The sequence below is a fragment of the Eublepharis macularius genome, chromosome 1 (assembly GCF_028583425.1).
Source record: "Eublepharis macularius isolate TG4126 chromosome 1, MPM_Emac_v1.0, whole genome shotgun sequence".
NCBI lineage: Eukaryota > Metazoa > Chordata > Lepidosauria > Squamata > Eublepharidae > Eublepharis > Eublepharis macularius.
The window spans coordinates 37314683-37331808 of record NC_072790.1 but is presented as its reverse complement, the minus strand read 5'-3'; the positions used below and the strand labels follow the sequence as shown (position 1 = coordinate 37331808).

Here is a 17126-nt window from a genome sequence, read left to right as displayed (position 1 = left end):
CAAAATAATAAAGTGATCATTTGGATCTGTTATTACTTTTTGAACCTGAGAAGAAACACATTTATGTAATAATATAGACACATTCTTAGATTGAGTGGACGTATCTGTAACATATACCTCTTCAATCCACTCTCTACACTACTTGTTTTTATCATTTGCCATTATATGCGTTTCTTGCAGAAAGGCCACATCAGCATTAAGATTTTTTAATTTGGAAAGAACCTTTTTGCATTTAGTAGCATCTCTCATGCCCTAAACATTCCATGATACAACGTTGAACATAAATCCGCACAATCGTATATCCAACCAATAAAACTGTCTTCCCTTATCATTGAATAAATTCAGGATATCACATAATAGAACCTTATTATATGTAAAATACTTATCAAAAAAAGTACACATGGGGGGGGTGTAATTTAAACATAAGTAGAACCATAATTCTGTAAATCAGCTAACAAGTGCCCACCAAAATAATTTCCACCCCATTGCAAAAGTGAAGAAAAAGGAAATAATAAAAGAAAAAGAAAAAAATCCTTGCTCACGGATACAATGCCAGAGATCTCCACAATACTGACCATTCCTCTCTTTATAGTTGTATAGATATATATAATTATTTATGGACCATGTATTTGTCTAAAGTTTAGATACTTAGAGAAAAAAGGGAAAAAAGATACATGTGCTCGTGCATGCCTACAAACACACACACAGCAAAAAGCCAAGTTCTTATCTTTAGTGAAAAGAAAGGAAATGGAAGAACCACACATTCATGAACGCTGTATTGAGGAGTAGGGACTAAATATGCTGGAAACAGTGCAGTTTTTTGATCACTGAAATAGGTGAAACCTGTCTTAAATATTCTTCTTAGGAAGCAGATGCTACTGAAATTAGTGAACCACACGGGACAAAAAATAAGAACTGATATGAACATGTCCATGGTTGTTTCCAGTTGAATAGCTGGTGTGAATAAACATTAATACTTTTCGTATGTTCAGTTTTGTGGGAAAAGAAATCTTTTAACAGCTCCAATCCGGGTATCCCTTACCTGTACCACATACTCAGTAACCGCTAGGTCAAGATTTGGCCCCAGTTATCACCTCCCATTCAGGCTAGATCACTGTTTTACATGGGGCTACCTCTGAAGATGGTTAGGAGGCTTCAGCGGCTGCAGAACACAACGGCCAGTTTGCTAATTAATGTCTCCAGTAGGGAACCTATTTCCCCAGTATTTAAAACAACTGCACTGGCAGGCAGTCTGCTTCTACGCCCAATTCAGAATGTTTTCGCTTGTAACATTTTAAAAGTCTGTAAACAGCTAACGACCAGGTTACTTGAAGTACCATCTGATCCTGGATGTTCCCGCCGATCTTCATTGGGGGCCTTAGTCCAACGTCCTTCGTTTTGGTGTTAAGAACAGGTCCTTCTCAGTTGTGGTGCCCCGGATGTGGAATGCCCTCCCATCTGAAATTCATATGGCGCTTAGCCTGTTAAGTTTTTGTTGTCAACGGAAGAAGCATCGTTCACTCAGGTTCTCACTGAATTTTATAAATAGCACTCTCCTTTAAATTAACTTTCAGCTTTTGTCAGTATTCCTGGTGATGGTGGATTATAACGTTGCTTTGTTACTTTCAGAGTGCTTTATTTTGTTGTGCTGTTTATCTTGATCGTATCACATGGATCTAATTTGCTTGAAAGGCCTGATAAGAAAAAAGATTCTCTTTTCACGGCCATGTAAATTTGGAGGTTAAAAAACAGAATCTTAAATAAAGTCCAGAAACCAGCTGACTGCAAGGGGGATCTTTCAAAAGAACTGTTTTGGACCAGCTGCAGATTCTGTCTTCCAGCGGACTATGCTGCTGATTCACCAGTGGAAGCTGGTTAAAAGACCCTCTGAGCACAGCTGCCCCCTCCAGAAGCAATTTTGAAGCACAGCTAGTCTGTGTGACTCTTCCCTTTTAAAGGGCAGTTCTCCAGGGCTCCATTCCACTGACACCTCCAGCAGCACCTTCACATTGTCTTCATGTTTCTGCGCATTCATTCTGATGCATTCTGTCCACTGATTCTTCCCCCCGGCCATATTTTACATAGTTCCCAAGCGTCCATCAGCTCTGAGAAGTGGCTTTTCCAGTAGAATGATGACAAACTCATAAACCATAGTTGTGTGATTTCTTTATCCATCTCTAGCCCTGTTCACGTTGCAGTGAATGCACAGAAATCCTGCATGCATGTGCATACTTCTGTTCGTAAGAAAGAGTCAACACACGTTCACTTTCCAATCACACACTCAGCTGTACATCCATTGAACACAACGTGGAATTACTCAACATGTATAAAGGCAAGCAAGCACTGTACACATATTGTATGGGCACTGTAACTTGTGAACAGGGTTACAGACACAGAGCTGTAAATCTAACATGGGTTTTGCTTTTGATTGAAAGCCTTATTCTTAATGTTCTAACTTTTTAAAAAGTTAAAGATACTGCTCTGTTTTGATAGTTTGAAAAAGCGTATTTGATATGCTACATAGTCATTTACCCTCTTAATATTTTTTTCAGATCGACAAGATTCACGAAGCCACAGTTCAAGGCGAAGCTCTCCTGAATCAGATCGCCAAGGGCACTCCAGATCTGGGTCCTTTGACAGTAGGGAGAGAGGGCAAGAGAGAGAGAGAGAGAGACACGAGCATGACCGTGAACGGGACCGGGAGAGGGAGAGACGGGAGGGGAGGCAAAGAGATTGGGACAGAGATGCAAACAAAGACTGGTTACGCAGCCGAGATCGTGACCGCCTAAGGGAGCGAGATCGGCAGCGGGAAAAAAGAAGGGACCTGGAGCGGGAAAAAGAGAGGCTGCTGCCAGAGAGTACGGAACGGGAGAGAGGCCTCAGTGCCCCGTCTCAAGCGGAAGGATCCAAGCACAGTGAAACGAAACCAGTCAAAGAGAATCTGGAGTTTGAAGGGATCTGCCTGGACTCAACCCCCTTAGAGAAGGAAAGACTGGATAAAGACTTGGGACCTCTGCAAGGATTTGAAGATGGGATTGAATCTGAAAAAGTGGAAAACTTGGAAGGTTGGAAAAACACATTACCAACTTAAAGTTAATATATTTCAGTGGAATATATGTGAATGGGTCCTCTTGCTGGAGAGCTGAGTATTTCGGCTTCTCCTTATTTGAGTATTCTAGTCTTGGGTTCACTTCAGGTGTTCATCACAGCATTGTAGTTGCCACCTCAAAGGGGTGCCTGTTTTTTTTTCAGCCATGCCACTCTGGCATGGTTAAAATTTTGCCGGAGATGCATGGGCCTGCCTCAGAAACGTAGCTAACTGTACAAAGAAGACATCGCCTGGTTCAGGTAAAAGATAGCATAACTGTGTATGGGAAGGGGAAAGTTTTCTACCCATCTGTTTTTAAACATCTGCCCAAATATTATCCAACTTCCGTGGTTCCGTGCTCTGAAAAATTCCCAATTTCGCTCCTGTTAGTATTGTAGAACTTGAAATGATGCCAGTAGATACATCTTGACGTTTCCCTCCTCCCCACTCCCTGTAGGTGGAGATGATGAAGCCAAAATAGATGATATGCAGTCAATGGGATCTGGTGCTGGCGAATATGAACCAATCAGTGACGATGAACTGGATGAAATTTTGGCAGGTGATGCTGAGAAAAGGGAGGATCAGCAGGATGAGGAGAAGATGCCAGGTAAGCTTAGGCACTAAAAGCGAGTCAGCCCTCCGTGCTGAAGTTCTGTGTGCAGGAAATCTTAACTCTGGCACCTGCGTAAATTATGTGAATTAAGCAAGCGTTCCTGATGCCAGGAAACTGAATTAAGCCCACCCTGCATAAGAAAAGGATAAAAATGGAATCCATAAATATAAACCTGTGTTGGAAGTTGAGGAAGCCTCACAGCTCCATTAAAACATACATCAGAGCCTATAAAACAAGCAGGGCATGGAACTATTGCTCTGGGATAGCCACATGTGTGGGTGTTATTTACAATGTGTGCGGAAGGAGGGCATATTCCCAAAATGTATGCACTAACAGCAGTTGTTTACTATTATCAGTTCCCTGGACTCCGATCACCATTATTTGATTTATATTGCAGGGACGTTCTAAAGAGTAGGTTTTTAATGTTTATACTTGGAGTATGTTTGTTTGAAGAAAAAGCCATGCCAGCAAAATCACATCAGAGCATTACCAGATTTGAGTTTGTTTTAGTCTACTTTTCTAAGTGAGGAGTCTTTTAAACCTTCCTCTACCTTTTTTAAGGCAAGGAAATCCAGTTGAATGAGCATATTGAATGTGTGTGACCTCTTTTCAAGGGCAGGTGGGTGAATGTAGCCCATGTTTCAACTGGGAAAGCAGGATGATAATGCAAACGTGATTCTTTCTGGTTGTCGCAATATTCAGGGAACAGAGTGATATTCTTCCTCATTTAAAAAAAAAGGCAGATGGATTTGGGATGATTTTCAAATGAGAAATGTTGACTGTCATAAATAGAGATCAGTTTCAATCTGATATCTTTATGCTCAAGGAAGGTAATTGCATTAATAGGAGCACTCATATTTCCCCTTTCTGGATTATACAATGATATTCAAAAGTGATATATAGTATTAAGGAAATGTCACAGGGAGAATGGAGGGTTATAATAAATTTTGATTCGGATGTCGCGGTTCTCAGAGGTAGTATCTAAATTGTATAAACAAACTGTTGAAACCTTAGCCAGTTGTAAACAAATGTTGGCTGGTTGAGCCAAGCTAACTTTGAAGTTAACATAATTTTTAAGTATGTACTGAGAAAGTAAACTCATCATTTCAGGCAACTTAAAACAGGTTTCCTACTTAGGGCCAGTCCAGCCTTAAAAATAAACTGCCCAGTTGGGGGTGTAAATATCAGAAAAGTTGTGCTTCACTGAGTTGGAGACAAGTGTGTAGTTGTGTCAAGCTGATAATCTCCTCCAAAGCCAGGATGAAGACTATTGCATTTCCACTTCTTCTCATCCGTTCCTCCTCCCCAGGGCCGGATCTACGGTTGCCCAGGGCAACTGTAGTCAGGCTCTACGCACGCGCATAGCGCACTCGTGCTCCTGGTGCTGCGTGATGACGTCGCTCCCGTGACGTCATCACGCCTGGGGCGCCCCCGCCCCCGCAGCAAGCTGGCTGTCCCAGCGCACCGTGGAGTTGGCGGCAGTGCGAGTGGCTTGGAGGCTGCCCGCACCGTTCACCTGCCCTGCAGGACAAGGGGTGGCCGGCTTGCCACGCACCCCTTGTCCTGGGGAAAGGCGAACGGCGCGGGCGGCCTCCCAGCCACCTGCACTGCCTTTTGCCTTTCCCGCAAGCCGGCCACCCCTTGTCCTGCGGGAAAGGCAAAAGGCAGCATGGGTGGCTGGGAGGCCACCTGCGCCATTCGCCTTTCCCCAGGCGCGCTCCCGGGGCTGGCAGCACGCTCCTGGGGCTGGCAAGTGTGCCCGGCGCCCCCTCTTTGGTGGCGCCAGGGGCAGACTACCCCCCCTGCCCCCCTGTCAACCCGGCCCTGCTCCTCCCTCCCTGTATGCTAGAGAACAGTCAGCAGCTGTCTCCTAATTTATACAGAATCAGATTCCAAATCTCCATCAATTTAAATGACTTTTTATATCCATTGTAAAAAGACGAGCGACCGAATGTATGCCTTTTTCTCTACCTGATTGTGCCCCATTAAACAGTGGCGCTTTTCTGCTCTTCTTGCGTTCGCAGATCCAGTGGATGTCATAGATGTAGACTGGTCTAGTCTGATGCCAAAGCAGCCAAAAGAGCCACGGGAGCCTGGAGCTGCCCTTCTGAAATTTACTCCTGGTGCTGTTATGTTGAGAGTTGGCATTTCCAAGCAGCTGGCTGGCCCGCCGCTCTTCACCAAAATCAAAGAAACCTGCCAGAGAGCTCTGGAGAAACCTAAAGGTAATCATTTGGTTTATTGATTTAGAAATGCTGCTTCCCCGGACAGCTGCTGGAAGCTCACTTGGTTAGCCAGAAAACGAGAACCTCCTGGGAATGAGCCAGGAAACAATTTTAACTTTATTTTGTATTAGCCTGATACCCGTGCTTCGCTACACTATTTAACTACTTTAAATCCAGTTATAATATTTATGGGGTTGTGACGTTTTTTGGTTGGGGGCAGGGGGGTTGAGTTGGTTTTGTAGTATAATAGCATAGTACCCGAGCTTCAAAGAAGTGTTTGAATAAAGCGAAGCATGTTGATGCCTAAAACTGATGAAGTGAATTTCAAAATGTAACATTTATTGAAGAGATTTTTAAAAGGAAAAGATTGTAGTGCAAGAAATAAAGTGAAAAATAGGTACAGCCTTTTTTTTCCTACTGAAGGACCTCTTTGTAGACCTCATTGGTGATTTTCCCTTCAGGATCACCAGGCTGCTGGGTGATCTCACTCTGGAGCAGGCCACATAGAACTGCCCATGTGAGAAGCAGTCCTCCCTCAAGTCAATTCCTGCCACCTTCAGTATCTGCCCCTGGGACTTGTTGATCGTCATAGCAAAGCAGACCTTGAGGGGGAACTGCAGTCTCTTGAACTCAAAGAAGTTGTCTGATGGTGTGAATGGTATGCATAGTATGAACACCGACTCGCCCCGAGCACTGCTGGCGAACAATGTGGTCTCGATGATGTTCCTATGGAGGGCTTTCACTCTTAGTCTGGTGCCATTGCAGAGTTTGGGTGAGCTGTGGTTCTGGACCAGCATCACTGGAGCCCCCACTTTGAGGAGAAGCTTGTGGGCTGGGAAGCCAGGAGGGTTGAGCATGTTGAGGAACTCCACAGGGTAGTGGACCGCATCATCCATTTGCACCACTGAGTCCACAGATCTGTACTCCATTTCTGCCCCTTCGAGGGAGTTGTTTCATTAATGATGGCAGCCTTGTTGTTCTTGGGGGTCAGAACGGCATGCTTGCACAGCCCATCCATGGGCTACTCCCTGATAGTGGCGATATCAGGGTATATCGTGGCTGTTAGGTCTGCTAGGGTCGCCACTACTGTGCCCAGGCCTGCAGGGATGGTCACCTTTCCCTTGGACTTGGGACTTGCTGGTACTTGGACACTTTTGCTCAGTGCACCGCAGGAGTACAATGTGCATATTTCTTTGCCGCATCTCTAAGTTGCTTCCTCCTTTTAGCATCGGTATATCTTGAACAACATCTGCTAGGAGGCTTCTTGGGGGCAGTAAGAGGTGATGGCTGCAAGAGGTGTGAGGTGAAGTTGGACTGAGGGAAGGGTGGTGTGGTGGGCACTTCGGCAGGTTCATGTGAGAGGTTCGCATTGAAATGGCACCATCTCCCCATGAACATTTAAAAGCTCAGTTGCCATACTGACTTTTAAATAAAATCCCTTTTCAGGAGTCTTGTACTGTCTTTCTTCAACTGTCTGCAATTTCCTTTACTTAACTTTTACCTCAGAACAGCCTGCCAGCCACACAGGAAAGCCAGGCCCCACAGGGAGATTGGCAACCCTAGATTGGGAGGTGTATTTTTACCTCAGGGCACATTCAGTGACTCCCAGTATATACTCTTTAGAATGTTGTAGAGATGACCAATCAAGGCCGCATATGCAAATGACCTCAGGGAAGAGTGGCAGTTGGCAGGGTGGGGGAGGACCCTGCCAGCTACCCTTAGGGGGTGAATTTCTTAAAATCCCTTCTTAGTGAGCCTCTACATCACAAAAGGAACGTTCTCCCCAAATTTCACGTTTCTAGGTCCAGGGGTTTGGGCTGGGCATTGATGAGTCATTCAGGACACTTGTCTACACACACACACACAGAGAGAGAGAGAGATCTGAGCACACTCCAAGAAGAACAATATCCCAGCAACATGCCCATTGACACGATGGGGCGGGGGGAGGGACATGCAGATGTGTGCACATATCAAGAGGACTTACATATTGCAAATACCCTATGAACTGCTACATTCACAAAGACACATTTCATCCCTCCTGGAAATCTCTGTAAGCGAGGTCTCAGTCCCTTAGGGTCATGGGCTGAGGAGGAGATTTGTTCTCTTTATAAGAGTTTCCTGAGGTGCAATGCTTCCATTTTCTCCCATGTAAGTGAATGACCACCGTTCACTCCTATGAAGAAAAGAGCAACACTCAGACATCATTCAAGACTGCTGCTGTCTGCAGTGGCATGTCCCTTCAACAACATTGCTTAAACTTGAATTGCATAAATTGACCCAAATAAACAAATGTCACAGAAACGGTTAAAATGAGGTTGACAACCAGGAACCCTTGCCTTATTTCTGGATGTTTGTATTGGTGGTTTTTTTTAATATTCTTTTAGATATCATGTGTTTCACTTAGTTTTGAAACACAGAGAAAATTTATTTATGTCCTATTCTATTCTCTTATAACTGTATTTCACTTCAATAGCAGTACTATCATACACTGCAGACAAAAATTGGGTTTTGCTTGTTTAACTCAGATTGTTAAAAACTAGCCTGAACAAGGGAGTTGTTTTATAGCATCAATAAACAGTGCTTCTATGATTCTCTTGGGAGAGAGAATTCATAACGAGAGCAGCAATTTGAGGATATATCTGGGTGTCCCTAACCTGCACAGATGGAAGAGTTAATGAAATTTGATGCTTCCAGAAGGCGAAAAATTGTGTAAAAAGAGTAGTTTGTTGTAATTGCTATGTAAAGTCTCCAGCTGTTGTTCAGGTGTTTCATCTTCAATAGTTTATAACTGCTGTTCAGCAACATTGAAATGGTTGCTCACAATAAGAAAGCTTTTCTTAGCAAAACAGTTGACTAGCAAGGTGTTGATCTGATTTTGAAGTTGCTTTTTTATTTCCCTTTGATTGCTAAATAAAGCCTTAGCATATGTTTGGGGACACACACACCCATCTTTTTTTTTTAAACTTACTATTTACCCCTTGACTTTAAAAAAATGCCTGTACAGTTTCTTCAAAATAATGTTATCTTGAACTCAGCGCTCTTAGCAGTTCCAGGACATAGAAAGATAGTTTTTCAAACTGTTGCCCAGGGAATAGTTTCCTTGGAGGGGGTACCCCGAGTTTCTACCATGAGGTCAATACTGGTGGAGAAGCGGTGTGGCTTTGTAACTTGTCTTTCCCTTCCCCGTATGTATGTTTTGGATGTTGTCAGGTTCACTAAGTAAGGCTCAGCAGACCTGGCCAGTGCCTATGTGATCTGTATCCTCCGTGGAATATACCCTAGAATGCTCTGTGATATTCTGGATATCTGTGGGAAATGTTTAGGGATTCCTTGGCAAGTAAATCTACATGGAAAAGACCCCCTGAAAGTGAATTTAGAGAACATTGGTGTATCTGAGTAGTGTGTTTTCCATTTGTGTCACATTACCTGTTGCCTGGATTGTATGGCACAGTGCACAAAATTTCTTCTTGAAGATTAGATTTATATACCGCCCTTCAGGACACCTTAATGCCCACTCAGAGCAGTTTCCAAAGTGTGTTGTTATTATCCTCACGGCAATCACCCTGTGAGATGGGTGGGGCTGAGAGAGCTCCGAGAAGCTGTGGCTGACCCAAGGTCACCCAGCAGGCTTCAAGCGGAGGAGCGGGGAATCAAACCCAGTTTTCCAGATTAGAGCCCTGCCACTCTTAACCACTACACTAAATTAATTTTTTGTATATATAAAATGTCGATAGTTTGGGCTGTCCACAGTTTCTAAAAAAAAAAGAGCATGTGTATGTTAAACATCTTTGATACTGCAGTGTTAATTGTTTTAGATGGACACAATTTGTAAACTCGACTTCCCTTGAGACTAGGGTTACCAGTCCCCCAGTGGGGAAGAGGATCCTCCCACTCCCAGCCTCCACCCACTGCCACCTCTCACCTTTCTGGCAGGGAGAAAAGGTGCCAGAATGTGCCCCCAAACTTCACAGAGTGCTCCTGCGCATTACGGAGCAGTTCCTGGTCACACTGAGAATGACATCATTCCCAGTACGATGGGTCACGCATGGGGTTGATTGGATCGAAATCTGCCCTCAGTCTAGTGTTTGGGACCAATTTTGATCAATTCAGTTCTGTGCGCGACGTGTCGCTTCTGTGTCGCATCAGGAATTAAGTCATTCCCAGCATGATGAGGAAGTGCTCCGGAGCGCATGTGTGTGTGTGAGGTAAAGTACCTCCAGCGCCCTCCCCCTAAGAACTCCCCCATCCTCTGCTTTCTAGCCCGAGGGACCTGGCAGCCCTACTTGGAATGCCAGCAACTAATGGGCAGTCTGGCTAAGTATAATACTGCTGTGGTGTGACATTTTGCCATCAGTGTATTCCTAATCATTCTTTGAGTATGGGGGAGGGAACACTAGGGATGAAATGTTTAATGTAAAACTGTGTGAAAGCGGAAGATCCTTATTCTGTTGTGCTTTTAAGTTCTGAAATCTCTATTCAAGCGCTCTTCTGTTCTCTCTCCCATGATCTCCAACCATCTCTCCGCTCAGTTCTGCCTCCATGCCTGCTTGCTGTCTGTAGGGACTGTTAACCTTTTGATGACTTCCTTTCTCATTTCAGTTCCTAGTGTTAAGCATACCCTCACATCCTCTCCTAATAGTACCCCTGTTTCTGCCGTCTTCTGTGGAGGTCTCTTCCTGTCCCTCACATCCTGCCCAACTGGCTGCTGAAGCAGCCTTTTTCCATGCAAAAAATCACCAGCATATTTTCTTTCCCCTCGTCCTTCTCAACCATCCAGCCTTGTTCTGCATGGTTCCTTGTATAGCCCCTCCAACTTTCATAATCAAATGTTATTTTTCCCCATTGCTCAATGTGTGTCCTTCGCACCTCCAACTCTACCACCGTTAACCCCCTCGAGATCTTCTGCTACTTCTGCATTAGCCACCCGAAGGTTCTGCTGCTCCTCTGTTCTCCTCTGCTGCTCTTTTTCAGCACCAGAACCCCCTTCCTTCCTCAGCCCAAAAGAGATTATTACTCGCTCAGATTTAGCCTTCGTTACACTTTCTCCTCTATTGTCCTCTGTCTCCCAATTAAATTTCAATTGTATTATACATGAAAGCAGGGAGGGGAGAAACCTGTTGCTTTTGGTTATGGCACGTTGCTATGTCAATACTGCGCTGTTCACCATTTTAAAAGCATTTTGATCATCTTGTTTCTGTCTTTGTGCTGCCTCTTAATAGATGCAGAAAACCTATTTGAACATGAATTTGGGGCCCTGAACATGGCCGCCCTGCTGCGAAAGGAAGAGCGTGCTGGCCTGCTGTGTAATCTTGGCCCTTGTTGCAAGGCCCTGTGCTTCAGGAGAGATTCTGCAATCCGCAAACAGCTAGTGAAAAACGAAAAGGCAAGTGGATAAAGACATTGAAAAGCACGTTTAACATTCAAACTGAAAACGGGTTGAATTTTTCTTTTAATTTGGAGACTAGTTTTCTTTAAATCCTCCAGTCACATGGCTGGGATGTGTTTTGTAAGCTGTAGTGTCTAGTCAAGCTCCTTCTGTGGTCGATTTAGTAGCCTTCTATTTACTATTATTACAATTCTCCTACCTACCCACCCCCAATGTGAAGTGGTGAACGATGAATAAATTAATGATAGACTTTATTCAGAATTTATCCTGATGACCTTGCACTTTAATGGTGATTTTAAGGACCTTTAAACTTTTTAAAAACAATATCATATATGTGATTACGTACTTGGCCCCAGGGTCCAGATCAAAACCTCCCCACAGTGGAGTCGTAGAGTGATGTTTGTTCAAACTTGGGAGAATTCCCAGGTTTGCAGAAAAATCTGAAACCTAAAAATTGGAGGGAGGGTTAACTCCCTCCCAAGATCATAGAACGTATGTCTCTTGGACAGCAGACACCTCAATTTGAAAGAGTTGACAGTCTCATGAGACTACATCATCAGATCTGTGTGGCTATTTTGGGGTTGCTAGGCAACCCCAAACCACATAGTTGACACTTCCAGGCCTTGCTTGAGGATGATTGTAAAAGGAAAGGGTTCTGGAGGGACCACTGAAGACTAGGGGCGGGGGACAGAAAAAGGGAGGAAGAAGGAAGCAGAGAAAGGGGAGGAGTTGCAAAGTTTGCCAGGGGGATGACAGAAGAAAAACAGAAGTGTTCCCTCCTGTGAATCCTCACAGATACCCTGCTTTTCAAAAGTCTCTTAATTTTCAAATCTCTATGAAAAATATAAGATTATCTCTTGTCACTTTGCTCAGGTAATCACAGTGCCTTCTGCTGGTGCCAGGAAAAATACAGGATTGTCTCCTGTCCCTCTTCAGCTAATGGCAGTGCCTTCCACTGGTGCTAGGAGCCTTTCTTAGATGCAAGAAGTTCTTACTCAAAACAGATACATTTGGGGGGGGGCATTTTTGTATAGGGATTAGAACCGAAGTATTTGGAATCGGCTCACTTGTATAAGGGGCCAGGGTTGTCGTCTGTTGCAGTGTTTACTGTTTGTATCACCTTGCTTTTACTCCATTTGTGACCTCCTTTCTGCATTACCGTATGTCATACCTTCTGCAGATCTTCTTCTTTCCAACTACACAAAATACAGATTTTTTCCATTTCAAATAGTTTACTAAATGTGTTTCTAGAGGATTTGACAATCTGCTGTTTAAAAAAATTAGTTACATAGCAATGGTTATTGCTTCAAAAACTAACACTAGGTACTAGCAGCGATACCTGCTAAATTTGTAGTGTTTTAACAACTGGAACCCACTGTGCAGTATTGACTAAGTTGAAATCTTGTTCATTTCAAACAGGGCACCACAAAGCAGACGTACACAAATCCTCCAGTAGTGGATAATGACTTGCTTCGGTTGAGCCTCCGATTGTTTAAACGCAAGACTACGCGTCAAGGTTCTGGCCAAGAAAAGAACGAGGACAATAAAATCGCACAACAATATGTTCCAGAAATATGCATGTCCTGAGCCAGTGCGTCCTGGGGTCTACTCCCCTGAGTCTCTCACTTTTTATTCATGTTGATGTTTCCATTTTTGATCTGTTTCAGTGTCACACTGGTGGAAGATGAAATGACAATTTAAACATTGTGGGCATCATAGAACAGGATAACAAGATATTTAATTCAAAGACCCATTTTATTTAGTTCATTGCATGTTTTGTAATGTTGAATTCTAACCACCAATTTTATTTAATGAATCACTTGTATGTAAGAGTGTGAAAAAAAATCCATTTTTGGAAATCTGTTTTATCACCGGTATTAAATTTTTAAGAAAAACACAGTTTTTTTCCCAAACTTCTTTCTTAAACTTGATGTTAAGTTTCTTTTTTAAAAAAATAAGTATCCATAAGGTTTTGCTGTTAATACTAAGCTCTGCCTCATGTGGCCTCTACCACATTTAAGTGGAAAATGTAGTGCATATTAATTTCAAAAAGCCTAGTTGTTAGTGTATGCAATAGTATTTTATTTTTCAAATGGATTCTGAAGCTGCAACCATATATTGCCACGGAAACCAGCAAAGTCTGTTCATCAGTAAGGATGATACCTGATCATTTACATGGAGTGTATCATTAACTGCAACTTCACAGCATAAACTAATGGAGTTGCGTGTACCAATTCCAGTTCTGTTCAGAGAGCCATTGTGGTGTAAGGATGTTGGACTGGGATCTGGGGGACCCAGGTTTGAATTCTGCTCTGCCATGGAAGCTTGCTGGGTGACCTTGGGCCAGTCACACACTCTCAGCCTAACCTACCTCACCAAGCTGTTGTGAGAATAAAATGAGGAGAGGACGATGTAAGCCACTTTGGGTCCCATTGTCGAGAAAATTCCAGAAGTATATAAATAAATTATAGATATAGTACTATGGCTGCTTTTTAGCAGGTATTGAATTGCAATATGACTGCTTTCCATGTCCCTGACTTGCAGGCATCTCTTCGAAAAACAAGCTCTTTTGCCTGGCCAGTTAAGAGGCCAATGTACTCCAAAGAATGTGGGTTGGTATAAACCACTTCCTTAGAAAGTCCAGCACAAATTCGTATTAACCTGTATGTAGTAATTCTCTCTTCGTCTGAAGGTGTGACTCCCAGTTGAAGTGGGTGGAAAAAATCCCATTGATTTTAAGAGCTGATACTCACGGAATGCCGGGTTGTATCCATCAGTTGTTTACCACTGGCAGAAAGGCACTTCTCTGGCAGTGATGATGGTTTTTTGCTCATCCTTTCCCTTACTTGTACAGCCCCCATATCATGCCCAATGATGAACAATGAGTTAGATGCAGTGGTTCTATGCACACAGCTGATTTTTTCCATTGGTTCCTTTTCTGGAAATACTGCAGCCCTGCCTACCAAGACAGGCTGGCTACGTCCCTGTTCCTGTGGCTAGAATGAGATGCTTGTTCCCTTGTACAGATCGGCAGAAACCAACTATTCACTTTTGGTAAAGGAGCTGCAAGTTCCTTCCTCATTGGCCAATTAACTTTTATTAATTTGTGTGCTCCCTTTCTTCTGTGAAACTCAAAACCCTGTACAGGAGAGATTTCCAGGTGCTTGCTGTTGCCCAAGTACTGACCAGAACCAGCTACTGGTGAAAATGTCGTGGCTTAGAGTACTGGACTCGGGCTGAGTTCAGAAATTCACACTAAAGTGCAGGCCTTATTGTATGACCTTCAGTTGGTCACTTTTTCTCAACCTAACCTACCTTGCTGTGTCAGTAGAAAAGAGCAAGAGTCTAGTAGCGCCTTATAAGGCTAACAAAATTTGTGGTCGGGTATGAGCTTTAATCGTGAGTAACAGCTTCACTTCTTGCTGTGTGGTTGTGAAGATAAGGAAGAGCCGTATACTTCATCCTGAGCTCTTTGGAGAAAGTGTGGAATAAAATGAATTCCATATGCCTTCGGCCCATACTTGGGGACAGGTCTTTATTTTCTGTATAAAGAGTGGAGTCTAATTTATAACAGTGACATTTGATACAGTGCCTGAGGATCATAGTGTTATTACATAAAAATTAGTCAACACTTTTCACACTTGTGTGCACAAATGCTCATCTATTTCTGTCTGCATGCATGCTTAGAATACATTTTATTTATTCATGTACCTTTCACACTGAGACCCAAAGCAGACTACACAGTGCAAGTCAGTAGGATAACATCTAGGACATTCAATTAATCGGTTGTAGAATTTTGAAAAACAGCATCAGTCCAAACATAGAGAGGAGACATTGCTGAAACAAAGCATAAGTAATTAAACATGACATCTTAAACGACACAGAAGCTAGCCAGTAGGAACATACCTACGTCAGACAGCACCTGGTAGAATAATCTACAATCCCTGTTCCTTTAACCAAGGCATCTTTCTGAACCGTTTCTTACAGCACTGCCCTATTATAGGGCAGTGAGTATAAAGGCCTTCCTGAATAATTCAGTTTTTCACAGTTTGTGGAAAGCCAAAACAGTTGGGAGCCTTCCTGACCTCTTCAGGCAGATTATTCCATTAGGTGGGGAGGCTACGAAAGAGAAAGTGTGTATATGGGCAGCTGGGTGTGTACACAACTGTATTTATACATGTATATATACAATCGTGCTTGACCTTGTGACACCATGGCTCACTGAATACTCCAAGATAGCTCAATTTCTGAAACAATCTCTGTGGAGAAATAATATGAAATCTCTGTGATGTGTGTTACACATTTCGCAAATATGTGAATAATGGTTTTGTATGCAAAGGGTAATGTTTAATAACAATTTGTAAAGTTACGAGGTAGAACTTCCAGAATTGATTTCATGGCTACAAGGTTGCATATCTTGTCAAGTTAAGGGAGCATCTTCAGTTACTATAACAAATGGGGTGATTCTTTGGGGATGGTATGGCTGTCCAACTCACAAAGGAATCCAAATTCACAGAGTATCATTAATGGATAGTTTACCCACTCTTACCAGTAACACTACAGTTTAGAGCCAGTGAGCTGATGTTCCGAGTCATTAGTGTTTGGTTCACTGAACTTCTGAACAGACATTAAAAAGCCAGACACAATCTAGTTACAAATGAAAAGTTGGTTACGGCTCTTGGTTAAAGTAAAACGCCTGTAGTCTGACAGTGGAGATGACCGCATAATTGATACTGGGGGACCAGGAAGCTGAAAAAGTTGAGGGTGTAATGGAGATTTCCAAGAGATGGCCTTCGTGTCCTAGTGTTTCAGAAATCAGTCTTCACCAGGGAGAAATCCCTAGCTTCAGAAGTAATGCACAGTGTCTTTGAAAAACTAAGGAAGAGCCTGCCTACAAGGAAGACTCCATGGGTTGTAACTTAGGATAGGATGAAGGCTAGATGGAAGGAAATTAAATATTAGGCAATTGAACTAACACAGAGGTTGACTCCTTTAATTAAGGGAATCAACAAGAACCTGTGATACAAAACCAGCCCACCCATATACAAGGCAGAGGTATTCACATTCTTGGAGGATTCCTCAGATACCCTAAAAACAAGACTAAGGGTGTGCAAGCACACACCAAAATTTGGTAAATCATCTTTTTTTTACAGAATCAGAAAAAATTTGTTTTGGCTATTTCTGAAAAATTTGGTCATTGGTTTCTATGGGAAAATCCTTCTAGTTGGTACCAAACTTCACCAAATTTGGAAGTGACTGTTCTCTAAAGACACTCCAAGTTTCATGAAGATTGGACCCCAGGGGCCAATTTTATGGACCCCCAAAGAAGGTGCCCCCCTCTCCATTATTGCCTATAGGGGGAACTGTCTGGAGGCTATCCAGGGGGCTGGAGGTGGCATTTTCCAAGCAAATCCCACCAAATTTGCAGGAGACCTATGGCTGACTGTCCTCTAAGCCCCACCCCCCTAAGTTTCAGGAAGACTGGGCTCCTAAATAAGATGCCCCCCAGCCACTCCATTGTTTCCTATGGGGGGAAACGTCAAAGCTAACTCTCACTGCAGAAACACATGGGGCAAAGCTGCCATGGCCAAGGCACACTCCCATATGCAAGCTGGGCTCAGCCCAGAGAAAGCCCAACAGAACCAAACAAGCATGGGAATGGAATCCCACCAGAACCAAAGGGAAGAAAGGGTACCAACATCACACCAGAGAATCACACCCATTCCACCCAAACCAAACTGAAGCAAGGGACACTGCTGCAGCTCAGCCCAACAGAACCAGTGTCATTCACAGCAGCCAGGCACTGAGTTGAGC

At 43.3% G+C, this 17126-nt stretch overlaps 1 protein-coding gene across 5 annotated transcripts in view; it reads left to right on the top strand.

Moving 5' to 3' along the window:
• The window catches only part of ZC3H13 (zinc finger CCCH-type containing 13), a 64565-nt gene extending 51356 nt beyond the window's left edge, over nucleotides 1-13209 (top strand). For all 5 annotated transcript variants that reach the window (XM_054974567.1, XM_054974560.1, XM_054974552.1 and 2 more), the window contains 5 exons: nucleotides 2553-3065; nucleotides 3546-3695; nucleotides 5726-5926; nucleotides 11146-11309; nucleotides 12732-13209. In XM_054974567.1, the coding sequence (XP_054830542.1) occupies nucleotides 2553-3065; nucleotides 3546-3695; nucleotides 5726-5926; nucleotides 11146-11309; nucleotides 12732-12899 (1196 nt within the window). In that variant the 3' untranslated portion in view covers nucleotides 12900-13209. The remainder of the gene's footprint in view (nucleotides 1-2552; nucleotides 3066-3545; nucleotides 3696-5725; nucleotides 5927-11145; nucleotides 11310-12731) is intronic.
• Nucleotides 13210-17126: the final 3917 nt, after the last annotated feature.